Source organism: Ascidia mentula, chromosome 6 (genome assembly GCF_947561715.1).
Source record: "Ascidia mentula chromosome 6, kaAscMent1.1, whole genome shotgun sequence".
NCBI classification, from domain to species: Eukaryota; Metazoa; Chordata; class Ascidiacea; order Phlebobranchia; family Ascidiidae; genus Ascidia; species Ascidia mentula.
In genome coordinates, this window is record NC_138571.1 from 12,295,738 (window position 1) to 12,322,178 (window position 26,441).

At 39.4% G+C, this 26,441-nt stretch overlaps 5 protein-coding genes across 6 annotated transcripts in view; 3 read left to right on the forward strand and 2 right to left on the reverse strand.

Annotated features, from left to right (window-relative positions):
• Window positions 1–64: 64 nt before the first annotated feature.
• Window positions 65–2,645, reverse strand: LOC145906521 (4-galactosyl-N-acetylglucosaminide 3-alpha-L-fucosyltransferase FUT6-like). Its single transcript, XM_082993952.1, has 4 exons — window positions 2,460–2,645; window positions 1,683–1,961; window positions 1,475–1,622; window positions 65–876 (listed from the first exon to the last, which is right to left on the reverse strand). The coding sequence occupies exons 1-4, from the start codon at window positions 2,612–2,614 to the stop codon at window positions 175–177; spliced, it is 1,284 nt and encodes a 427-aa protein (XP_082850078.1). The 5' UTR covers window positions 2,615–2,645; the 3' UTR covers window positions 65–174.
• Window positions 2,646–6,287: 3,642 nt separating this feature from the next.
• LOC145907208 (cysteine-rich secretory protein LCCL domain-containing 1-like) lies at window positions 6,288–7,423 on the forward strand. Its single transcript, XM_082994638.1, has 5 exons — window positions 6,288–6,336; window positions 6,554–6,709; window positions 6,889–7,008; window positions 7,127–7,276; window positions 7,329–7,423. The coding sequence occupies exons 1-5, from the start codon at window positions 6,309–6,311 to the stop codon at window positions 7,421–7,423; spliced, it is 549 nt and encodes a 182-aa protein (XP_082850764.1). The 5' UTR covers window positions 6,288–6,308.
• A 621-nt stretch (window positions 7,424–8,044) lies between these two features.
• LOC145907209 (C-type lectin domain family 4 member M-like) lies at window positions 8,045–8,956 on the forward strand. The gene is made up of 3 exons (XM_082994639.1): window positions 8,045–8,177; window positions 8,236–8,353; window positions 8,692–8,956. The coding sequence occupies exons 1-3, from the start codon at window positions 8,045–8,047 to the stop codon at window positions 8,954–8,956; spliced, it is 516 nt and encodes a 171-aa protein (XP_082850765.1).
• A 1,551-nt stretch (window positions 8,957–10,507) lies between these two features.
• LOC145906148 (uncharacterized) lies at window positions 10,508–18,653 on the forward strand. Its single transcript, XM_082993557.1, has 14 exons — window positions 10,508–10,625; window positions 11,033–11,204; window positions 11,618–11,753; window positions 12,047–12,153; window positions 12,435–12,553; window positions 12,906–13,029; window positions 13,214–13,326; window positions 13,762–13,943; window positions 14,899–15,055; window positions 15,748–15,863; window positions 15,957–16,481; window positions 17,179–17,310; window positions 17,634–17,762; window positions 18,155–18,653. The coding sequence occupies exons 1-14, from the start codon at window positions 10,570–10,572 to the stop codon at window positions 18,256–18,258; spliced, it is 2,172 nt and encodes a 723-aa protein (XP_082849683.1). The 5' UTR covers window positions 10,508–10,569; the 3' UTR covers window positions 18,259–18,653.
• A 395-nt stretch (window positions 18,654–19,048) lies between these two features.
• Window positions 19,049–26,441, reverse strand: part of LOC145905452 (uncharacterized) — a 55,285-nt gene continuing 47,892 nt past the window's right edge. For both annotated transcript variants that reach the window (XM_082992658.1, XM_082992657.1), the window contains 7 exons: window positions 24,926–25,093; window positions 24,591–24,737; window positions 23,464–23,553; window positions 21,698–21,813; window positions 21,225–21,333; window positions 20,339–20,487; window positions 19,049–20,164 (listed from right to left, as the gene is read on the reverse strand). In XM_082992658.1, coding sequence (XP_082848784.1) covers window positions 20,095–20,164; window positions 20,339–20,487; window positions 21,225–21,333; window positions 21,698–21,813; window positions 23,464–23,553; window positions 24,591–24,737; window positions 24,926–25,093 — 849 coding nt within the window. In that variant the 3' untranslated portion in view covers window positions 19,049–20,094. The remainder of the gene's footprint in view (window positions 20,165–20,338; window positions 20,488–21,224; window positions 21,334–21,697; window positions 21,814–23,463; window positions 23,554–24,590; window positions 24,738–24,925; window positions 25,094–26,441) is intronic.

Genomic DNA, 26,441 nt, shown 5'->3' on the forward strand with positions numbered 1-26,441 from the left:
CTATCGTACCCTAAACTTGAATGCTGCACTCGTTAGACACTCTTCTTGCCGTCAATATACATGCAAAGCACCAAATACGACAAATTTTTTTTAAAAAAAAACAACCGATGACTTGCTATTAAACCTATCACAGTTTTGATTGCATAAGTTAAAGAGATAAGTTTATTGTAGAGTTTAGTCCAAATTCTCTAACTTAAAGCACTCGGGGTTGTCCTGACCCAAGTACCAATCTTTGAACGAATGATATACTTTCGACCCGTTGCCGTAAATTCGGTTTTCCCACAGTTTATGGCATAAAAGACTGTATCCATAATCACGTGGCTTCAAAACGTCTTCCGGAGGAGCTATTCGGCGCCATTTAAAGTACTCCGCGTATGCAGTAACGTTTGAATCAAGGTAGTTTAGAAATATAGCAAGCTCTTTTGGGCCGTCGAAGTCGTCTGCGTGAATATAAGACCCAGCTGGAATAAGTTTTACGACGTCTGATTTGGGAGCACCCAAAATGACCGGTACAGCACCAGAACGGAGCGAGTTAAACCACGTTTTTTCCGTGACGTAGTCCCGACAATGGTAGGCATTCTCAAAAGCCAAAAAGAACTTAAAAGTTCCGCAGTAGCTGCTGAAGTTCTCAGAGTACCATGGAGAGGGATACCGCTTTCCGAAGCAACCGCCTCTTTTTTCTATGCGTAGTCCGTTGTCTTCAAGCTCGCTGATGTACTTCATTCGGTGCCTTGTTCCGTCTCTTTCACCACAATTACTTACTGCAGTCAGTGCGGTGAAGTCAGACGTTTTGCCAGCTATTATCTTTTTAACCACTTTTTCGCCATAGTAGAGATCCACAACCTTGCGATCTTCTTGGCCAGACATGAGTCGGTCCTTAAAAAAAGGATCCAAATTTTGCAGGACACAATAATGTGCTGGTCTGGACCACGTGTTACAGTAAGCTGATCATAACGAATATTTGGTTTTGGATGAAGCTGATTATAATGAAAGTACGGTGTCAATAAAATACGTCTTTTAGGTCAGGGTTTCTCAAACCTTATAGTCTCACGGCACATTTGGATCCTTTCAATTAGTTTGAGGCACACCAAACTTTTAAGTCCGTATAAGTTACAAAAGGAAATATAAGGTGGTCCTGGTTTTGTAACGAATTGCTTTAATTCGGGGCTGCTTTTGGTTCTAAACGTTGTTTATTCTTAGTTAGTGTAATCAAGAAAAAGACAATTGCAGTGGTAGCTTATAACATTCCACATAAAATATATAGCGGCACACCTAAATCCACATCACAACACACAATTTGAGAAACCCTGTTTTAGATTACAAAATATTGTACAAAATAATCTGTAATTTTTAGAAACCCTAAAGGAACCAGCGGTTACTTAAATGTCATCAAATAGACCATAAAGATTTAGCATCACGGATTATTTTTATGTCACATTTCTTCGGCCTGATTATACCCGACTTAAATTTATACCATGGAGTAATATGGAAAGAACACATCGGAGTCCCTTCTGTACGTCATCGTCCAGTTAAAATAATCCTTATCGACGAAGTTGTAGTTTAGGTCGTGAAACGACCAAGGTGCTTCAAGACTTAGGTATACAAAAAATTGTTCGGGACGTCTGTGCAAAAAAAAACACAAACCGTTAAAATCGCTTTGAAACGCGGGTAAGAATGCTTGCCTTGTTGTTGGCTTCGTTATTGTATTGGCTTCAAATGCTTGGCTAAATCGGACCACCACAGCATCACTTGCATCCATTTGGAGCACATTAGTTGTTGTAACGCATTCGCGTCCAAGAACTGTCGTTATTTTCTTTGGATTGAAAGTAGGTTCGATGTACCCGTAGGAAAGAAGTATGAGAGGCGGTTCTGTGCTGATCTTCATGGTCTTATGCACAGACGGCAAAGTTGTGGTGCTTTTCACCTCAGGGTTGGTCTTATCTGTGCTGTGATGATTGCTGCTGTAAATGGCGAACGCGGTAACAGAGTGTTTTTCTGGTTTTTGGGTAGAAATTTATTTTACTAGTTTACTAGATGGACGACGGTTTCACGAGGACCTACAACATTAAATAAGTTTTTTGTCGCAAGAAGTATAATGGCAGCAAATAAACAGTTTAAATTTGTTGGTAAATATAAAATCAATATGGTTGTTGAGTAAGAGTTGTTGCGGTTCATGCCTTTTTACGTTTCTACTTATAACTTTAAGTAAATGCTGTGAGCCTAATTACAGTCAGTGACTTCGGTAACGCCAAATTGGTAGGAATGTTACAAAACAAAAATTACTGAGATTTGAATCTGTTTTTTTTTAAACCCCGCAAGACTGGATGTATATGCTTTCTCTTTAAAACACTTTTTGCCCAAAAGGCATCAATTATGCAGTTTAGCGTGTGTAGATTAAGCCAAACATTAACTAACTTGGTGAGTGGAAGAGAATGAAATAACCCGCATTAGGGACTTACCCCAGCGTTGCTGCTGTTGTCTTTGTGAGAATTTTGATCTTGTGATATTCTTCTTTTTCGATGGCATACCAGAACAAATCGGCAGTTATGATACACCCACATACGAGGATAATAACGATTGTGGATTTCCAAGCTTTACATGGTTGCAAATGCATACCTATAGTAGGCCTATCGATGTGTTTTCTTTCAAAAACCTTTTTTTTAAAAGAACCGAGACAAAAAATTTGAATACATTAAGTTGTATTTTTATATTTCTTATGTGCAACAATCTATCTAAGTAAAGAACGGTAAAACAACAGACCAGACATATCATATAAGAGTATACGAGTTGCAAAACAGTTTAATGGCAATGAACAGAACAGTGGTTTCACCACATGAAACAAAGCTTTAAATCAATTCAAAATCACCCCATATTCTTAAAACTGCAACAAAGTTTTGCCCTAACTGCCCTTGACGCAACAACGCAATGACCCAAGATTTGTGCCACTAAAAAACGGCCACCTCCAATTCTGTTATTAATTTCTTTTTATAATGGCTGTACACTTAATTCTGTTATTAACAAGCAACAAAATTCATCGTATGCGACTTAATATCACGCAAACTGTTCTGACTGACATTGACTAATGAAAAAAATTTCCGTCATTCCTGCTAGACTAAGAGCTGATGTTTTAATTCCAGTTTAACCTTGCAATTCTACCAACCCAAGCCCGTTTGCGTGATCAAATTGCTTAGCTCGATCGCTCCTTCCGTTTTTGCGCAAGAGCAGCGCGGAGCCGCTCATTCCATTCCAAAAAGGGAACTCGCTTCTCTTCCAATCTATTTCCCGTTTAGTTTTAAACCTGTGCAAGAAGTCTCGCTTCCTCAGCAAGCAAAGTACCATATATATGTCGCATCTAACCACACAATTTTTTCTAGGGTTACCCTGTCCATTGACGTTCTTTCCCGTTCAGGTCTTTCAAAGTGCCTTCACTAATGAACATTTTGATGCTTCTGACGTTTCAAAGTTGAAAGCTTTGCCTCTCGCTAATCAAGAGTCAACGTATTTCTATCAAAAGTTTTTCTTGTTTTTAGTGTACTTTTGCAGAATGCGGCGATTGTTGGCAAAATGTTATCGTAAACACCTATACCTTATAATGCGAAGTGTAGAATGTTAAAAACAAACTCTGTGATCATGGGCTATAAAAAAAGCGAAACATATACACTATAAGCTAGTAGCACAAACGTGATGTATAGAGTCAATTAATTTTATTAGTTCAGAATGTTTCCTTTACCTGATCTTGCCTCCTAGGCGGTATCGTGGTCTTGCCTCCTAGCCAACACCTCGAGGGGGGTTTCTCAGGTTGCACTCTTGTGCTGTACTGGTGGTTAAGCTGGTTTAAATCTTATAAATGTACTTTTACTTCACTTTAAACAAACTTTTGACTGTAATTTGCCTCAATGGAAGCTAAATTGCGTTCTGCATCATTTGGCTTGAGGCTAACGAAAAACAAAACAATCAAGCACTTCTTAAATGTTGAGCAACACAAAAAGCGAAAACATCGCGGTTCAATCTCACTGTGACCGTTAAGGTCCGATTAAACGATGAGGTAACTTTGTCTATATCACAAGACATGCTAACATCCGTTTATCAATATCAGTTGTTTTGATACGTCATTTTTTGTCTGCAGTAGTAAATACAAAAGGTTATTCATTACACAAATGGTTTGTGACGGTATAGGGTTAAAACAATCTTCTAGGTATACAATATGTAGGCAAACGCAATGTCAGGATGCCAACTAACTATCAGTGTCCAAGACAGTTATACCTGTTTCGTTTAAAGCGTTGGATCAATCAAGTAACGCTTGTCCCAATTTCAGCCATTCCGGCGCTGAATGAGGCACAAGTAGTTTTGAGTTCTTTTCGTCAATCACTGTATTGTCACACAGACACAATTACCGTAAAAACATTTGTATAGTCATGAGGTCAAAAAACCATGGCTCCGGAGCCAGTTGGGTTCAATCACCCTCTGTTTTGGCTCCATAGAAGTACCAGAATCATCGAAAAAAACTAATATTATGATTAAATAATTAACACTGTTAGTGTACTTCGACGTACTTGTACGTTTAGCAAAAGTTTCATTGTTTTGAAACTGAAAACAAATAGTGACGCTTTTCTTTTGGGACTAATGAAGATTCTGAACAACCCTTGACAAGTTTTGAGGCTCCTAGAATTTTTTAGGTTACGTCCAACAAAGTATACTGTATACTAAAAGTTCCTCTGGTTTGGGCGATAAATAATGTGAAAAGGTACACGGACTCTGCAAAACCCAATTTAACCTAAACGATTTTGCAACCCCCGACAGTCCCACGTAACTACTTGAATAAGGCTAGCTCAAACACTCAATTTAGTTCATTTCAAATTACCTAAATCCACCGTAAATGACTCAACATAGGCCTAAAGTTTAAAGAATGCCGATACTACCAACTGTACTGACTACATATGCCTAATGAGGATCGTTTCCGCCACTGCTTGGTACGTGCTGAAGTTTCAGTTGAAGGCACGAAAACCTGTTACGTCATACTCGCTCTACATCAGTATCCAGTATCCACCATTCGGTATTGGCAATTTTTGTTCTGCAGGTAAATATGCAATTGAATTTGACGAATTTTATTAGATGTGACACATCTTTCATCCAATATAATGCGCCAGTCTGACAACCCGGTCACATGTTCTTCTATGAAACAATAAGCTTGCTATTTGCGTGCATCACGACTTGTCTTGGTTGCTCAGCAAGCAAAGTAACCAATGTTTTGATTGTTACACTGTCCTATTTAATCTCATAATATCTTATAGGCTAGGTGACGCTGTCCAATAATTTGATGACGTCATCGTTCCAACGGGTCGTTCTTTATGGCGGATGAATTGAATCGTTTACCCTCCAATCTAGTTTCAATACATTAGTTTGCATACTGCACTGCAACTGTACCAAATATTTTTGATTAGGGGTTTATTTTGTTGACCTACAGTGCTCTTTGTACGTGCAAAAAGTTGCAGCTTTCAACTAAATTCGGCCGACTGCTATAACTGAAACTAGGTGTGCGCTATAGAAACTGGATTGGCTATACTATCGTAACATCGAATCGAAGTAAAAAGGAGCATTAGCTGCATTCAATCACCAAATCTTCAACAATATAATGTACTTGATATTTTATGATACAAACACATGAAGTTTGTGGATACAAACATACAAATATTATATTCGACTTTTAAACAATCTTGCAGGTATTCATAGGTATATAACATGTTGACTATTGATATTGGCCATTCACCACTAATATTGTAAAATTTCACACGTTTTACTATGGCGGGGTTAAATGACTTTGAAGACCCAGAAAACAACGCATTTACTTGTGTTTCTATTGCAGCTAAAGTTGACTTGTATGTACCATATTCCAGCCGGCTCTTTGACAGCCCTTGCTGTAAGTGGCAGTAGAATCAGTCGGTTAATTGGAAGAACTACGGGCAGCCGTTTAGGCCACCTGCAGTGGACGCAGAAATCAGAAATGGCTACACTATAGTATAAAATTACATTTTTAAAAAAACTTTGCTATAAAATAGTAGGAGAAGGTTTGTTTTAACGTTTCGGCAATATAAAATGTTTACGCTTTAGTTCATACATAATCAAAATCACCAGCATCGAACTGGAAACTTAAATAAAGTCGACTTTAATTATTTTGCAAAACTGAAGTGGTACCGGTTAAGCGAACAGTATTTTTATATCAATAGATTAAGCATTGCTGAATTCAAAACATGCACATTTCGAGACAGTTCATGAACGCCAGAACGACTCTCGTTTTGGTTTGTTTGAACATGTTACAGGAATGTCAATCTTTTTCAGGTGAGCAATTTTTCTATACAGCATTTGATACGGACTTTTCTAACTGTAAAAAATAAATTTTCTACACTTCCCTGTTGGAACAGGTATTTGAGATTACGTAAACACACTTATTAAACTCTCGCTGCAACTGTTCTCCATTTACCATGTAACTATTTTTTATAAACGAAAATTGAAAGTTAATTATAACGGTTTATCCAACGACTGTTTTTACCCACAGCGTCCTGTGATACTTCGCTGTCCGGTTTGAATCATTCAATCACGAAAGTGATCTGCCCAGACAACTGTTTGAGGCATGACTCAGGTTTATGTGGAAGTGATACTTATGCCAGGGGTCCACTGTGTCTCGCTGCAATGCACGCCGGTCTGATCGACAGTAAGAGTTAAATTATTCTAAAAATTTAGTCATTTATATAGAAACAGATCATACCCTTGTTACAAAAGCAATGTTTTCAAGAGCTGTACTTTAATGCGAATTTCAGTTACAGTTTCAATAATTACGCAAATAACTTTTTAACTCTTGCGGTTATTAGTTATCATAATTTTATCTTACAGACGACGGAGGATTTTTCACCATTTACAAAAGTAAACCACAGTCTGAATACAAAGGGACAAATAGACACGGAATCATGAGCAAATCTTGCTTTTCGGCAAAATTCACGTATTCTTTCGAAAGTGAGTTTAATCAACGTGTCACATATCAAATTTGGCATTAAATAAAATTACAACCTGTTGTATTAACTTGAAATTCCCGTTCGGTAATGTCAAAGTACGCTTATTTGTCTGAATTCAGTGAAATGCGACACCACTGGTCAGGCCGATTATGACGTAACAGAGGTGTCTTGTCCTCCTGGCTGCTCCGGAAACTACGTATGTGGAAATGACATCTACAGCGTAAATTCGTCCGTATGTGCTGCTGCCATTCACGCTGGGATCCTGCCAGGTAAATTATGATCAAGCAAATTTTTGTTTCCTATCCACTTGTTTTTTTGCAGACATAGGTGGTCACGTGACATTCTACGTCAGAAGTGGGCAGCACCAGTGCGCTGACTCGAAAAGTCGGGAGTCTATTTCCTTCGTCGGTAGATAATTTAATAGCACAAATACGTGGTTTGCATATAAGTGTATATGTTGGCGCATTTGATTTAGCGTTTGATTATATTGACTTTTTAATAACCAAGTTAATCCTATTTTATTTCTGTCAATAATTTGCATGATTACAGCCAGTTAGATTGTTTTTGAGCCCACACAAGAACTTAAGTGTCACTTTCCATGTCGTGAAAGGATTTTTAATTCGGCATGCTTTCATAATTTTTTAGTACAACAATCATGCTCAGGGCAATGTAACAACAACGGGCAATGTATATCTGGTGTAAACCAACAGTACTGCTCCTGTAATACAGGCTCTAAGGGCGAAGACTGCAACGTAGTTAAGTAGATGGGCAGATATCACAATTATAATCTGGTCCAGTGTTACCACTAGTGGTACGCGACGGCATTCCAGGTGATACGCGAGCACATTTCCGTAATTTGCGAATCTAGTTTGAATTTAAAAAATTGTAAGTGTTCTCAAAATGTTCGTTACTTCATCTCCTAAGTTTCTTTGTAACACTCAACTAGGTAGTACGCGTTGAAATTGTTTTACCTCCAAGTGGTACGCAACCACAAAAAGGTTGGGAATCACTGGTCTAGTCCCTAGCTTTTAAAGATCATGTGTTTAGACGCACGGATATGTTCCATAAACAGAACAATCTGCCAAAATGGAGGAACTTGCACTGACACGGGAATAAATTCCTTCAGTTGCTCGTGTTCGGTTTGGCATTCAGGGAAATATTGTGACACAGGTGAGAGAAAAAATTCCTATGAAAACACAGCATTTCTTTTCTCTGTTCTGTTTTGCAGTGATACCTCATCACATGATTACATCGATCGAACGAAATTGGAATGATTCAAGATCGTATTGTCGGTCAATTGGCGGTGACTTGGCTACTTGGGAAATGAGAAACGCTTCTGTTCGCAAGTAAGAATACTAAGCAGAAACCGATATGTTAAGCAAGCTATGCAACCAATGGTTTTATATGAAGAAGTTTTACAAAAAACACATAAACTTACAGTTGAAAGTCCTGTTAATTTGATCAACCAAACATTTGGCTTCCTGTATTAAGCTAATAGGCCCAGTAAGAATTGACAGTTGATCCATGTCACATACTGCATGCTTGCTACTTACGTCAAGCAAAATTGAAAAAGTTGTATAGACGATATTTATCACACGAAAAATGCGACAGAAACACGTAAACCTGATTGCGAGAAAATGGCCGTTAAAGCGAAATAAAATATTTTTAACAACCGGTTTTTCAGTGGGATTAAGGACCTGATTGGAAACCATGCAGTTTCATCCAAAAGAAATTGGATTGGTTTAACCGATTTTGCCCAAGAAGGGCAGTGGGTGTACTTGGACGGGGTGCCAGCGACTTCTGACAATACCGATTTTTATGGCAATGAACCAGATAATGCAGGTGCCAATTCTCAATGTGGCCTAATGTCGACGAAAGACCGTAATTACAAAATGCAAGACACAAACTGCAACTCGAAAGGTTTAGCGGTATGTGAACGAATTCTGTGACAAAACAAACTGTAAAAGGTTCGTAAATGAAAGAAAACTCAGTGGGAAATAGAAGCAGGAGTTATGAAAATTACACCTAATAATGTGTTTTTTTGGTCTATTGTAAACACATGTGGAGTGGAAATATCATTTTCCTGCCTAAAAGCAATCGGTGTTTCAAAGAAATTCAAGGTGATTACTACGGTTATATTTAACCCTCACTTTTTTTTCAATCACTTGTAATGTGGCGTAAAACGGTATTTTTTGTGTGGATTTTGTAACTTGAGTGTGTCCTTTTTACATGTGCACATTTTGTTATATGTTGCTGTTTAGTATCGCTAAGAAAACATAATTTTGTATAGATGTTTGTACGTTGATTTTCGTGATGTTGTTTCTTACTTGTTCTGTGAATAAACGTTTTTGGGTAAAAAAATTCGAGCCCAGTTTCGAGCAGCACTCCCAGGGGTTTCGTCAACTTTAAGCTCAACCACAAAAGTGATTGCAATGAACGGTTCTAAATCATCAGGATTTGGTTTTAAAGGCCCTCTGTTGTGTTTACAGTGACAAATTGACTCACAATCGCAATACTAGTTTATGGCCCAGTTTAATTAACGTTGTGGTCGTTTTCTTAATCAGGCGACGCTGCAGGCGACTGAAAGCATTGTCGTTCGACTCCGGGTCACAAGGCATAATACATGCAGGAGTATATAGAGCTGGTAGTGTAATGTTATTTGAACGAAGATCCGCTAACGTTACGGCAATCCAGTTTATTTTATATGAAAGGAATCTGTAACCGCATTCATTCAACCGCAGCTCAGAGGACATGAGTCAATGCATGCGCGGGTACCTTTGTATGGCAACCCAATAGCTTAATTGCAATCCTGCTAATTCCTCTGGAAGCACCTGCAAACACCCCCGTTTGACTGCAGGTCATAAGAAATGAGTCAATGCATGAGTGTTTAGTGCTTGCATGGTTCTAAAAGATCAGGAAATATACAGACGAGAGACAGTTTTCTGGTTATTTAGTTTTTTCGCACTGATTAATGTTAATTAATGCTTTAGCCGAAAGCAATCACCAGACGTTTGCATAGGAGTTGAAAGACAAAACACTCCTGTTGTGGTGATTTTGCAAAACACTCAATTAAAATCATTACACTGTATTGTTTGCAATGAGGTTTAATCTACTTCTGTTGCTGTTTGGTTTTGCACAAGCGTCGGAATTCTGTGACAGAGGTGTTATTCCTGATATGCGTAAGTTGTGTGGCACTGTGTTATTATTTGACTTTCATTGGGGCCAATAAATTTTTTTTAGCTATTGCAGAGATACTTAAAGTTTATTCCGCGGAACCGTATGGTCGAATTAAAAATATTGAGGGTTTCGCTAAGCGTTTGAACAACAGGCGCATAAAAATAAATCTAATTAAAAAAAAACCGTTCGTGTTTACCGCAAGCTTTTGACTTATTGACATTCTCAACCCACTTTAAAAATGGTTTAGCGGACAAAAAAGTTTTGGAAACACTGCTGCAACATAGGGTCGGAAATGTAGACATGCTCGTTGTTTTCAGTTGGAGCTTGGCTTTGCGATCCCAGCTGGATTGTGGATTCATCCAATTATGTACACGTCGGGAACCTAATGGATGGAGATAAGGAAACTTATTGGACGGACGAGCCATCTAGTTTCAGTCATGGGTATATACAAGCAGCCCAGTTTGTTGCAGTTCTCGGTTTTATGAATTCTTGTTTTTTTGGCGTAAAAAACTTTATCAAAATTTGGTTTCATTTTGCCATATCTAGAAACTCGGCCTCTGAAGTGTTTTTTAAACTTTATCATTGCGGGGTCTGGATTTCTTGTGATAAAAACTGTATGACCAACCATCTTGTTAGCAAGTACCCTTTCCATCGCTTTTATAGTTCAAAAATATATTCATCTAGTTCCGTTGCCAGCTATAAAACTGCTTTTTTGTCGTGGACTGGCCTAGAAACACTTTGATGTATCATGAGTCAAACCACGCTTTTAACCAAACTCGCTACTGCGGCGCGAACTAGTACACAGAAAGTTTTGGGTATTAGATCCTTATATAAGTCACCAATTTCAGGTTTGTCGTTTTTCAACTGCCAAATTTCTACGTGGTGCGAAAAATCAAACTACGCAGTCGGGCCGGTGCCGGTTCGGTAAAAGCAGTCAGACTTTCTTACTGGAATGACGACAACTTTGAAGAGTACGTTATAGGCGGTGACGTTGAGGGTTCCAACTGGATTAAGTTGGAGGTATTTTTGTAGCTTTTTTGTGACCTTTAGAGACAAATTCAGGTTTTAAAAACAGCAAATTACCTTTGGGTTAATTATAAATCACTTGTGGATCTCCTAAGTCATATTGCCACTTTAAACATAAATTTTAATCATTGGGAAACAATATTTACTATTTTTAAGAGCAATCATTTCCCATGTGGCTTTAGCAAATACAAAGTTATCTTTAAAATGCGGACAAGTTTAGGAAAACAAAAAACGGTCCTTGTTCTTTCTTATACAATTACCTATATTTTATAGTGGTATTTTTATTAAACGCATGAAATAAATCAATAAAACAAGCAATAACGTCTAAAGGATAATCAAAGATACAACATATAATTTTTCGCTTTTTGTAAAATTGCCAAAAAAAGAATGTTCTGTCAACTCAAAAGGACTTTCATGTGGATGACAAGAATTCGGTCTTGGGAAATTTTTCACGACTATCGCGTTATTGGAAATTGACCTTTCTCGCCACCAGAAGCGGGGAACCACCGTCAGTGAGAGATTTTTCATTCTTCGTCGTAGCGGGTATGAAACTGAAAAAAATAATTGGAGCCTTTTTGCACAATCTTGTTTCTATCAAACAGACTGATTCCTTTAATCTTGTTAAATAATCTTCTGATTACCTACATGACTCACTTTATAAGTCCTTCGAGAACATTTGCTTTGTTAATAGTTGTCATAGGGTTTGTTTCTTTTTTCAACAACTTGGAAAAAGCAGAGGATTTTACATTGTCAAGATTTGTTGCACAAAAGTAGCTTCTATATGTAGTAATTGTCGATAATTTGCTACACTTTAAGGATGCTTCTCTTTCGTATAGGAGTTGCGGCGATGAACAACGAGCTTGATATACAGATCCTTCCTTTCACGAACCCAAAAAATGAAGCTCCACCACTGGAGGCGCCAATGCATGACACATGCGCCAAGGTAAGTTGTCTACGATGTAAACCAAAACTTTATATGTATTACATCGAAGTATCAAGTTTGTTTTGAAAATGGGTTCGCCAATTCGACGACTGATATATTCTGTGATTAGTGATAGTTTTTATTAGGATTGCGTTATACAAATGACGCGGTAAATTAGGTTACGTTTAAAAATAATGTGGGGTAAGGGTGAATGTCTAATTTGTTTGTAAACATTATGACCGCGAAAGACTTAATACTGTAGTTCTGCCCGTAAGTTTTCCGGTGGTCTATTTGGATTTCAGGTTGACAATCCCGTGCCAGAGTCAGAGGTTACCAGGTATGCACTAGATACAAGTTTTTACAAAAAACATACAAGTGCTTATGGAATTCCAGTGATGGGAAGCAATGCTGTAGACGACAGGTGTGCGAGACAAACCTCTCAATTAGGGTTTTTTCACTATACTAACATTATGAGATATTGGTTACCACTAAATCAGTATTCTTTAAAAAAAAGTACCCATATTGGTCTTTTCATCTAGTTGTTTTAATGAATTTGGGTTTAGCAATACTATATGGCATTTATGTACTTAATATTGCCTGAATTTGTATGTACCAACTATTAACAGAAAACTACAAGTGCATTCCAAATGACGTTTATACTCAAGCTCTTGATATTCCGTTACTGTTAATACGAAGTAGCCACAAACTCTACAGTTTCGCCACACAAAATTCGTATCACACCATATATATAAGCCTAACATTTCAATGTGCAGGGCCTTACAACGAGCGTGTTACGTTGTACGTTTTATGTTGGCGGATCGCCAAGACCTCAGGGATCACATGTTCAGCAACAAGGGGAGAGTGGCGATTATAGGGAGGCAAGAAACTGTACCCATGGTTAGGCAAAATAACAACGCAACGTGGTCTTAACAACAGTGCATTTTCGCACGGTTGCTGCCATTCACGTATTCTTTCATTAGCATGTTTTTTTCGGTTTTCATTAAAAAACGTATGATCAACTGGGTTATCCTGTTGTTGTGCGCGTGGCAGGCATTCGATAACAGCGGTGGGTGACTTACAGGTACCTGAGATGAGACAATATTACTGGTGGACTCGCCGCGCAGCTGGTGGAACTTATCAGAATCCGGTGAACGTTGGAGCAGAAGAAAATATGCTGTGTGAACCCCAGGATGGGTAAGTTTTAAGGCGAACCGTTTTGTTTTTTGGATGATCTGTATCATGAAAACAACGAGAAGCTCACTACGTGTAAATATCATGGATATATTGTCGTTTCTTATAAGAATTAACTTTAACAGAGTCCATCTTAGCTGCTTTGTCTTCCTTTCAACAAGCTGTCAATATGCGAAAAACGTAGTTTCAGAAACCATTCTTTGAACTATCTTTTGTATCTATCTACAACTTAAAACTACTTATAACTGTATAGAACACTAGCATATCGATTGCGTTATTATTTGCAAAGTTTTGTGCTGTGTAGGTAGAATTAGTGTAAGTAATTATATGCCAGCCCACAGCACCAAAAGAATTTCCCACTTCTGGGGTGGAAAAATATCTTTAATAGAAACTGTAACTGTTACAAATTAACAGTGCAGAATATCAAATCTTGCACAGATACGCGCCCTCTCAGGATATCTTCATGCATGAATTGGCACACGGGATACACCTGATAGCGGCGTACACGGCAATCCCGAACTTCAACCGGAGACTTCAGTCGTCGTTTGTTGCCGCTAGAAGAAGTGGATTGTGGAGGAATACTTACGCAAATACAGATAACCGCGAATACTTTGCTGAAGGTGCGTGATTGTGCATAATGGCCTTTATCGATACAAGCGTACTGTTTTTTGAGTATTTTAAACGTGTTTATACATCAGATGTACGTTTTGAATGGGCACACTTGGGCCCTTTACGCGTATAATATGCCATTCTGCATGAAACCTGTACTGAAAGACAGTTCCACAAAAACCAAGGTTGGAATATTTTATCGGGGAATGATCATAACATGGAGAGATGCAGACATTAGTGCATACTATTTTTGGTTGTGGTAACCAGATCCACTAATTTCTGGTGACTGAACTTCGTGTCCTTACAGCCAACGTTTCCTTACAGTGCATGATTGTGCATGATGGCCTTTATCGATACAGGCATACTGTTTTTGAGTATTTTAAAGGTGTTTATATACATCAGATGTACGATAAGCAATGTGGAGCCAATAATATGAATTTGTGTATAAGCTGCAGACAGATGGCCACTGTTTCGACCTAAAAGGTCTCATCAGTGCAGCTGGTGTGACTATTAGACGAACTTTGCAGACATCAGATGTACGTTTTGAATGGGCACACTTGGGCCCTTTACGCGTATAATATGCCATTCTGCATGAAACCTGTACTGAAAGCCAGTTCCGCAAAAACCAAGGTTGGAATATTTTATTGGGGAATGATCATAACATGGAGAGATGCAGACATTAGTGCATACTATTTTTGGTTATGGTAACCAGATCCACTAACTACTGGTGATTGAACTTCGTTTCCTTAAAGCCAGCATCACCCGCTGAATGATAACAATACACTAGAAAATTATGTCGATTTAACGATTTCATTCAAGGAAATAAAACTGACTGACCGACTGATTGCTGGTGAACGGCTGCATTGATGAGACCTTATATGTTGAACAGTGTGCAATACACTCTGTAGCTTTTGCATATCGATCATAACAGTTTACACGGTTTTGGAAAACTTTCGTCATTTCCAGGCGTCCAAGCTTACTTCAACCAACAAAGAGAGGGCAGACCCGGTGGCGACGGAATTCAGAATCACGTCAACACGAGAGAGGAACTGCAAGCACACGATCCCCGCCTTTACAAACTGGTTGAAGAGATATTTCCATGCTCCAACCCTTACATTCCCAGGTAATTTAACAACAGTTCATGTTAACTTGACGAAGCCAGCAATTGAGCTTACAGTTATTTAGTAATTCAATCCACGGTTTGAATGACAAATCCATATGTTACTGTGACTGCAGGGGTGTTCAGGGGATTGTTTTGCGACAAAAAAACAAAATTATTCTTCAATTTTAAACAACAGAGGTGTATGCATTGTATTGCTTATCCTGCATTCTGTGTCTGAACCTGAGAACAAAAGTCTGTATTGCCTTATAAGGTTTTTTTTGACAAATAAGGCGTTTGTTGCTAGAGCGAAGTGTTTACCATTTCCAAACTTCTTTCGAGATTGCTGGGAAAAATTTTGCCAACAGGATTAAAAAATTTCGCCCAAATGCTGAAAACAACAATACGCATCGCAAAACGAGGATAACGTCTTATAACTTGTTTATATCTTTTCAATAAAGAACTGCACATGCACGGTGTGCAGTGTACAGATTAATCACGCCAAATTTGTCAATGGTAATTCGGCCCAAAATTGTACAAACAAAGCAGATGTACACGTAGCAGAATTCATTGAATTAAAAGTCGACATACACATATATTATAACTGGAGGTGTGTATCTGAATGTTTCACTAGTCTAAACTGGATCTAACCACTCACGTTTACAAAATACAAAACGTTTCACATTTGATTTTTTTTTCAAAATATTCGCCTGTAGATGCAATGACGTCAGCCAGAAAAAAGGTCTGGAGCAAAAGATGTCATTTAATTGTGCAGGAGGAGGTGGAGGTGGAGGTGGAGGAGGAGGTGGGGTCGTCACACCCACCCCAGGACGTAAGTGAGATTCATCTGTTTCTTGGATTGGGCACGACAAACTGCCTCGACACGAATAATATGGCGATTATACCCCTGTTCATTTTCTGCCAGCCACGAACTGCGAAGATGAGAACGTCTATTGTCCCGCCTGGGCGCGAATCGGCGAATGTAGAAACAACCCAGACTACATGTTGTTGTATTGCAAGAAGAGCTGCCGATCCTGCGCCATTCCCACCACAACATCCTTAGCAACCACTAGAAACCCAACAGCAACCACTGAAAACCCAACAGAAACCACTGAAAACCCAACACCAACCACTGGAAACCCAACACCAACCACTGAAAACCCAACAGAAACCACTGAAAACCCAACACCAACCACTGGAAACCCAACACCAACCACTGAAAACCCAACAGAAACCACTGAAAACCCAACAGCAACCACTGGAAACCCAACACCAACCACTGGAAACCCAACACCAACCACTGAAAACCCAACAGAAACCACTGAAAACCCAACAGCAACCACTGGAAACCCAACACCAACCACTGAAAACTCAACAGAAACCACATCCTTTACTACAGTCGGACCAGAAGAGACTTCTGCTACAACCAATGCATCAGTATTGTCAACTGGTACGTCAATAGTTAACTTGAAAGTTGCGAAAGTTTGTATTTCATCACAGCGAGCTATTTTTAGAAATGCAAATTTGATTTTGTCACATCGGCGTAAAAGCTGCACTGATGAGACCTTATATAGGGCGAAACAGTGGCCATCTGTATGCAGTTTACACAAGTAAAAAATATGTTTGATGTAATAAACTTGAAAAAAAATCGGTCTTTTATGCGACTATACACAAGCTTGGTATGACTTCTCATAACAACAAGCATTCGCGGGTGAAATATTCATTAGCTTTACAGCAAACAACCGTGTTTATGAGCCTCATCAATCATCTTGATAATCATTAATCTTGGACCCCTGTATTAGCTCTGGTGCGCTGCACTGGCTGTAACCTCCCTTCTCTTGGTTTTTTTGCATAAAATCACGTTTTTTATACAATTACACATATTTTTCGGAACGTTTGCATAAAAAAAACGCTGCATTTTACGTTCGTGGTATGCAACCGCTGCAATGCTGCTGGACAAAAAAGATTTTAATTTTGATCGAATTTTTTTTGCGCTTGGACCATCGCGGATGAGAAATTTTCTCTTTATTTCGGGTTAAAAACAGCAAAGAAAGCTGTTTTATTCCAGTTACACCCAAGCGAAGGAGAAATAAAAGCAACTCAAAACAGACGGACGATCACTTACATCTAACATGTTACGTTTTCAGCAATCACAGAAAATCCAACTAGTTTGCCTTCAACCACAGCAGGAGAGAAAACGACGGCACAGGAAGTAACCACAGGGCCTCTTACTACGGCGGGTTCGACGACCGCAACAAGCACAGACGCCATAACAACAGGTACACAACTTTAAACGCAACGAAATCGACATGAAAAACAGCAGAATCAGAAATTGCAGCTGGATAATGGTTTTGAACACTGGTGTGGAACCTTTTCATTTTTAGAACATTTCTAACATTTTATCACATTTAAACAAAGCTGCAAACCACAGGAATGCTAGATTTATAACTGATTGAATCTGCGTCCACTTTTTGCCAGAAGTCGGGTAGACTTACTTTGAAGTGCCAAAGCTACAATGCTTTTTTGGTTATCGGTTATGCTTGCTATGAGCTTCGGAATTACTCTTAGGATGAATTATTTTCATTTGACACAATTTTTACAGTGCCTTTGTGCGTTGACGCCAACTCTAGATGTCGGTACTGGCAGTCGATCGGAGAATGCGAAAAGAACCCCGATTACATGATGACGTCATGCCGGAGGAGTTGTGGTAATTGTGTCCCTCCGCCACCAGGTGTGAATTTCTACATAGGATTATCGGGTAGTTTGTGATTCGATTTACGAGATATTCGATATACGAAATATTCGATTTGCGATAAATTCCATCCACGAGATATTCGATTAACGAAATATACGATTCACGAGATATTCGATTCACAAACCAGCGTTCATTTGACACGAAAATAGTGACCCTCTGAAGGCATCGCGAAATTGTTTTCATGAAAATTGCGTATTCCTAAACGTCTTTTTCCTGAAGTATTTCCGGTGACATGATCAGACAGACTGAAAATACTATGGTATCCTGCATCTAATACATCTTACATGACTCTTGTTTCCAAAGTCTGTTCAAAATTCTGCTAATTGTCAACCTTTTCAAAAAAAAACTATTTCCATGTTTTTTTGCAGCCAAATGCGTTGACAGAGACGGAAACTGCAGTTACTGGGGAACATATTGCCATAGTAACCAATACGTCATTTACAACTGCAGGAAGACGTGCGGAAGTTGCTGAACCTGCAATACGTTGGTCAACTTTTTCGAATGTAAACATGTTTGAACTGTTTTATCAGTGTAGAAATTATCGTAAACGACTATCTGCGATCTAATGGTAGGCGTAAATATCAACAGGAAATGTCGAATAAAATATAAATGAAAAAAATAGTGTCCACTTGCTTATCAATAACATAAAATGTTGGTTGGTGCACTAATTACATGGTGGGTTTGTCAGTAGCCTAATTTGTACTCCGTTCTTCCCTGAATCAAGGCGTTCGCTTGTTAAAAAATGTGGAAAAGACAAGGTCCAATGTGGTAACCAAGCTGTTGCTACCTCAGTGAAACATATGGTTTGACTTGAAATATTTGGTTTTGCTATGTGAAAAAAACTGTTTTCCCGATATCTGTTTGGAACTGATTGTTACTGTATGTATTCAAATGCTTATTATATGTAACCGTTGTAAATGTATGTAGTGAAGGCGTTTGTTGTTGCCCGGTGTGAATACACTGACGCAAGAATGCAGAAGGACGTCTGTTGAACCGGAGATTGGAGCTTTTTGCTGTGATGTCTTTAGGCGTTTTGTATCTCTTACAAGTGTTACGTTTTGAAATGCCGTAAATGTTGTTTAATAATAGGAATTTGGATGGACTTTTTTGGTCCATAATGTGTCCCAAAGTAAAACAGCCCACCAACGAGACACACTTCCGACTTTTAGTTCGGCTGTGGAAAATGTGGGATCCAAGACGCACCACCGGCGTCCTTCTTGGCTCATAACCCTCTTGGAAAACCAAGACAACCGTGTTTCGTGTGATGTTCGTGTTAGTATGTAGTCGAGAAACGTAAAACGCGCGTAAAGCACCAATTGTTTATCGTGATTAGAAGGGGGAGCGTATAAAAAGTGTAACAACACAACGTACACTAGAGGGCGTCGCATAAAACGAATACTGCAGGTCGAGGGTTAAAATGCTGTACAACGAAATGCACCAAAGACTTTGCGACATAAACCAGTTGGTTGCGTCCAAATATGCAGGTTTTCTAGACGCGAAATTAACAATTTCATTAGCAGATTTCGTTGAAAAATGAATACAGCAATACTAATATGCAACCTAAGCGGTTTGACAAAATCTAAAATTGATTTTAAAAGACGCAGGAGGGACCCAACTACACGCTTGCTCACAAAATCAACGCGCACCGGTAAAGGGGAATTAGTAAGAATTAAACAAAAACAAATAGCGTGAAGCTAAATAAAACACCTTTAGCGCGCAAGAAGTCGTGTGTGTTTAGATTTAATGCAAAACAATACATATGTGATAACAAGATAAAGTGGTAATAATCAATTTACTCTTATATACACACGCGATGTACAAAACAAAGGGTGAACTGGGCGTTAAAACCGACATAAAATGGCTTTCTTTCGCGAAAAAAACACAACTCGAACGCATTGGTAAGAGGCTGGCAGTACCGCACGATTTTAAGAAGCAGCCACTCACTACTACAGCAGTAAAAGTGCACATAACTTGCCGCACGGTGGCGCCTTCGCAAAACCAACTAGCGTTCAGGAAGGCGTGCGTTGCGCGAGGAAATTCCCGCAACTGCTACTGCATAAGTGCAGGCGTGCCATATTGGCGAATTCATGATTACGGAAAGAATGCGAGTTTTTTTTACGCGTTCGGGTTTGCTATATGTATGGTAATAGAACATGTAATGACCAATGCATAAAACGCACGTCACAAATGCCGATTGTTTCACAATTGTACGCTGTTGTATAGATTGCATGGAATCGATTGAAACGACAGGTTTTTGAGTTGGTTACTGTGGGCAGTGGGAAACGATGGTGATTTTGTTGCGGAAAGTTTAAACCGATGTGAAAAGATTGCCGGTGGGTGGCGGTGGCGGGGACGTCTTGGTGTTGCTGTTCGGCATTCTGAAAAGAAGAAATAACACTTTAAAAATAAAACACTAAATTTAAGAATTAGTATCGGCACAGATTGAATTCAGATGAATGAAAAATATTCCGCGCAGATAAACGTTTGTAGACAACATAAAAAATACAAAAAGGTTACTATGATTCGTAATGATATCTCACACACTGGCTTACCGGAGGTGAATTGTCTTTCGCAGTTCGAAATTCGCCTCCTTCTCTTCCTGGAGGAGCTCTTGGATCTGTCTCTTCTCGTCATCCAATATCGCCATCTTCCTGTCGGACTCTGAAAGCTGTTGCTTGAGGGATTGGGTGCGGACGATCATCTAATAATTGCACCGCGTTAGTAAAATGTTAACAGGGTTGAGACTTGGGCTTAAAAAGATTGTCAGATCACTTGCGTTGCCAAGGTCACTGACCCGGTAAAACGTGAGAGTTATGTGAAGGGCGTCGGAATAAAGGTTACCTAAGGTTAAAGATTTATGTAAGAATCTACTTATTTGTATGAGGTTTATTGAAAATGGGTTACGGAAGCGATAAAGTAGTTTTTCGTTGCAGTGTGCGTAAGTTATTGGATATGATTTTTACAATCCACAGTAAAATGGTTTGCTGTAAACTTTCAAATCAGTGGGTCTTAACCAATGGTGGAAGATAGCAATTTCATAGATGGGGAATCTGTATGGTTGGTATATAATAACTTCATTACATCTATGCCAGAGGGGTGGTGGCATGTAGCTGGTGATTTTATAGGGGGTTAAGAACCACTGGTTCAGATTGACGTTATTGAGAATTGCAAATTGCGTATGTTCAATAAATGAAAATAAATACAACAAGTTATTGATAACCATCAGTGGGAGGAGCTCGGCACCAAACAATATGTTTTTTGTTGCGTTTAAATATGATTTCTCGACACCCGGATGGTCGAAATGGAAATATTTGGAACAGAAACTTAGGAATAGGAACCTAATTTCGCACCCTTCAACCACGTATAATTACCACACAAACTCTATTTTATCGCAAAAGATGATATTCAGTACATGAGATAATTAAGAACACGTTTTACCATTTCCTTTTCACTGTTTGCCTTGTTTGTCTCGATCTCGGCTTGTTCTAGAACTTCTCGCAATTTCATCTCAGTTTTTCGGTGATGGGTGTCGATCGCATTCAGTTCACTGAGAAAGAAGCACATTGTCACGTGATCCAGGCAACCATGTACACTAAACACTATATAACTATATATAAGCAAATGGAGCCAATAATATATGATTTTAGTGAGCTGCAGACAGATGGCCACTGTTTCGACCTATAAGGTCTATTTATAACTACAGTTAGAACAACTTAAATTGGAACATTTTGAAGTTGGGGTTCGTGACACTAAATTGACAGTACCACGTGAAACACAAGATAAACGCGTATGAAACAAGTTTCTTCCAGTAACGGACATAATTCCAGTGCACTTTGAAATCGAATATACCTCGACCAAATTTCGACACAATATGTTCTTTATACCGCTCATAACATTTTAAAAATTCTCACTTCGCCTCTTGTTGGAGTTTTTCCTCCAGGGCAGAGATCGTTTCCTTCAGGGTTTCGACCTCCGGGTCTTCCCTGCTGGCTAAATCGCTCTTCAGTGCCACGTTAAGGCGATCAATCTGCGTACAAGTCTTCCGTTAAGTGGCGCACTTGTGCCTCCAAGTTTTAAGGAACATTTAAAAAAACCAGTAAAAATAGCATATTTCTTGTTATGCACCAAACGATAAAACAGCAAAGAACGTGCGGAGAATTTCGCAACGACCGACAGTGATTCCAGCTCAAACCGGTTTAATCCGGTTTCTTAAACCTATTACAACACCGCATGTTCACGAGTTTGCAATTTGAAATAACGTCGAATAAGCTTCTTGCGCAAGACCAGGCCAGCCGGGGTCGGAAGCAAGCACGTATTCGTAGCTGCAAAAGTGCAATGTGCGACAGGAGATGTTTGCATTTCGTTTCACACACGTTCCGAATACACGGGGACAACATGGGCGAGAGTGCATCGCCTTCTGCAAACAGCGGTCGGTGGATATGGAATGTCTCGACTGTGTTTTCAGTGGCGGTTTGCACGATTTTGAAGTTCAAGTTCATTTGATTAATGAACGGTTGCGATTGAGCAAACTGAGGTTAAATCTGTGTACTTTTAGTATGGGAAAATGAATGATTCAAGAATGCAAGGAACACTTTGTTGACAAACTTTTCTTTGACTCCACGCCTATACATACTGTGGTGTTTTTGAAGTAGCACTTAAGTCGGTACATACTGGTTGTACATCGCTACGCCCTTGTTTAACAAGCTTTAACAGAACATACGGCAGTTTTTTTTTATAAGGAATCGAGTTCCAACGAAACGAAGTTATCTACAGTCAAATTTCAATATATGACAAACTTTTGATAGTTTCTTGATATTTTTAAATCATGTATTGGACTTTGACTTGGGTGAATCAGGTTTTCCCGGTAAAAAGGAAGCCATTCCTACACCGGCCCTGTCACGTTGTCAACAGGCCGCAATCGGATTGTTGCTCGACGCTGACAGTCGGATTCCGCGGGAAAGATGAAACACAAATGCCGCAGACGGTCATCCATCACTCCGGCCTTATCATCGCCGGTGGCAGGCCAAAGGGTCACTGACCTCCCAGAAAGGGAGCGGCTACTTTATATTTGTCAAGGAGAAACAGAAGCACCTTCCCCTGCCAGTCTGCCGGGTGACTGACAATCCGGTTTAATTCGACTGTGAATGTCAGACCACGTGCGTTGCCAAGGTCACTGACCCGGTAAAAAGTGAGAGTTATGGGAAGGGCGTCGGAATTAATGGTGACTCAAGGTTAATGAGGTTTATGTAAGAATTGGTTTATTTTTATTAGGTTTGTTCAAAATGTGTCACGGGTGCTATTAAGTAGTTTTTTTTTTGTTGGAGTGCGCACAAAATGCATATTAATTACCAGAATGTCTGGAATTTATATGGTGAAACGTCATTCCTATGAATAAGATTTTTTTGAGATTTCGAAACCAATAATTGTACAGCGACGAAGTTAATGACCTATTTAATTGTTCTTTGTTTGTTATCTTCTGTCTGCTTACGGGACACACACTAAGTCAGTATTCACAACAAAAACTGAAAATACGACTTTAAAGTGTGTGATAAATTCGATGGAGGGAAACGAAATTCCAACCAGAAAATCAACAAACAGAAAAACAACGCCGCAAATAAAGCAATTTCGCGGCTTCCTGACATACGATAAAGACAACAGGTGATTACTTGACACCAACCTCGTGCTTATGCTTGTTTGCGTCTCCCTGAAGTACATCGACTTGACTTTTCTTCACTTCCAGTTCGCTCTGGAGTTGACCTATCTGGTCCTGTAGGGAAATAATGGGGAGATTGCGAACAAATGAAGAAATAGATTGTCGTACATAAATTCAAATATTAAAATATTGAGATCTAAACCATGGACTGTAGATGATGCCCCAGCGACCACTGTATACCTTCCGTAATGGCAATATGCACACAAAGCACTAGCTTTTGATAACAAGATCAGAAGTATATATTCAAAACAACAGCTAGGCTGATCCGGTTGTCAAAAGCTAGTGCTTTGTGTGTAGATGACATACTGTATGTAATGTGGCTTGTTGAACCGCAATGTAAACTTAGTATTGCTTGGAAAAATTTATTGAATGTTTATTGCTTTGCTGGGGTCTCGTAGGCCAAAACGTTTGACGTTAAATCAATGCTGAGCATGAGACTGAATCTTTTTTTTCAACGAAAAGGTTAAAACCAATCACAGAACTTAGTTCAGCGGCTATTTATGAATAATTAAAACAACTCATGCAAATTTAACGCACTATGTTGCAGAAAATGTACATAAACACCCCATTCCCAAGTATTGTTCAAATAATTAGGGTTTTTTGTAAAATTTTAAAATCGAGTTGTTTTTTGTTGGAATTAGATTGGCCTTTGCAACACGTCAATTCTACTGTGAAACAGAGGTCAACCTTTTACCCAAAAGGTCACGTAAATGCGGGTATTGATGATCGGGTGTCGAAAAACCATTCAAGATAAATAATTTTTACCAAAATGGTACCGTTGTACGACGGTGCATTTAAAAAGGTAATAATTCCTAATTTCTGTGTTAAAAAAGCAGCTAAACAAAACTGTCAAAACGGAAGTAACGTAAAGAAAAAAAAATATCGGACAGTTAAAACAAATAATTCCTAATTTCTGTGTCCAAAAAGCAGGATCTGAACAAATATGTCGAAAATGTGGTGACGTAGAGAAAAAAGGGGATTTATCAGCCGTTGAGTTTAAAAAATTTTGTGGTTGTGGCTGAACTGGCGGTCGCAGCAGCAATTTCACATTATCAAAAGTCTCAAAAAAACGGAAACAAAATTCTTCGAACCATTAGAACTGTAAGTTTGAGCATCGCCTCTTCCTTGTCCTCCTCCGCTTCCTCGAGTTTGGATTGAATTTCCTCCAGCTCCTCCAAATGTCTGTTATCTCCAGCATCGGAGCTGGAGTCGCTTGAACGCCGTTGAATTAAAGCCACCTTTTTTAAATGAATAAAAAAGTCACTAGGATGTGAAAGACTGAATACGAATATTTAGATTCGCCAGAATAGTAAGTGTGTTTGATCCGAATATGAATACCGAATCCGAATCCCTAACTACCACCAAATTGCCTAAAACAATAAACAATTGAAACTATTTTGTTTTTAATAAAATATAGAAATCATACCTCCTTCCTCAAGTCATCGTTGCTCCTCTGTTCCTCCTGCAACTTCCGCCTCAGCTCCACAAGCAGCTCCTCCAGTTCCTCGAGTTTTCTCTGCTCATCCTGGTGAGAGGATCGAGTCCTCTGAGCATCCGAAGTCGCTCTTTCCAGGTCGCAAGTTAGGGCTTCCACCTAAGATTCAGTAGTGCCTTTAAAACACTGTATTTCCCAATCAAAATCAAAGCCGCAAGTTGTCGCACTTGACAACGTCATTACAACATTTAGGAAAAAATATGGTCACTTTGTTAAGTGTCAGTAGCGTTTGCTATTTGCGCAAGGGAAATACGCAACACTTCTATACTAAAAAAGGGGAAACTATGCCAATGACGCGTAATAATTACGCCAAAAATATACACACGATGTTATAAAAAACTTGCACAGCTGCAGCGCATAAATAGAATCCGGTGCAAAATCCCGCAATGGAAACTGTAGTTAAATTAACATTTCAAACACGCCAAGGGGAAACGTTCCCACAGCTCGAATAGCAACGTCACATTCTATTACGCACGCAAGTCCAAGCGCATGACTGCGTCCAATTTCCAACCAAGCCGTTTCCAAAAGGTCACACCACCAATTGCCACGTTGACCATAACTTAGCGTACTGAACGTGCCCCGAAAAGCTCAATTATTTGGATTGCTCGTGCGTGTTTCTGCCACAGTGGATAGGCTATTGCTTGATTAGTCAGCAAGGCGTGGAACCAGACTCAGAAAAGTTTATCATGTTAAAAGGGGCAGCGGACCCCAAATTGTTTCCGAATGCGTGATTTCACCGGGCTTGATCGCCACCCCCCGTTGCAGAGAAAGGCGCCGAAAATTCACATTTAGACAGGGTGTTACGGTTCGGCACAAATACGTGCGGTGCTAAAGCGTGCTTTTGGAATGCGAAATTCGCATAGCGCACTTCGGTATGCATGATTGCCCAACCTTCGATAGGCGTTCTGTTATTCCCCAACCAAGCAATTTTTATATTGTAAAATTCCATGCTGCGTGTACGGGCTATGTGGTCATGAAGCAAGCATGCGCGGTCCAAGTAACTCCACCAAGGGACAGTAAACGTTTACTGGGCATTTGTTCGACGCTCGGCAAATATTCTAACGAGTTGGAGGATGTTGGTTTAACGAAGATGTAGCGGTAAAACCTATTTTATTGTTTCAAAGAACACTGGCATGATATTTTTAGCCGTCGGAATGGCTACGGTTGCGATATTTTCGACGGTATACGTCACATACTGCAACTACAATAATCCGCTATCTGTTTGCAGGGCAAACTCGGTGCCAAATGTAGAGTCATGTTGTCATATAGACTGCGCGACGCATACACTGTTCGTCAAGGCAAGCATCGAAAGGCCGAGAACCTACTGTTTATCGCCTTATCTGAAAGTCATCTTTGTATATGTGTAAACGAATGACGAAGGGGTTCCTGTCGTGAGGTTTGGGAACTGTGTTCACTGTAAACGTCACGCGCGTTGCTCTTACAGAGA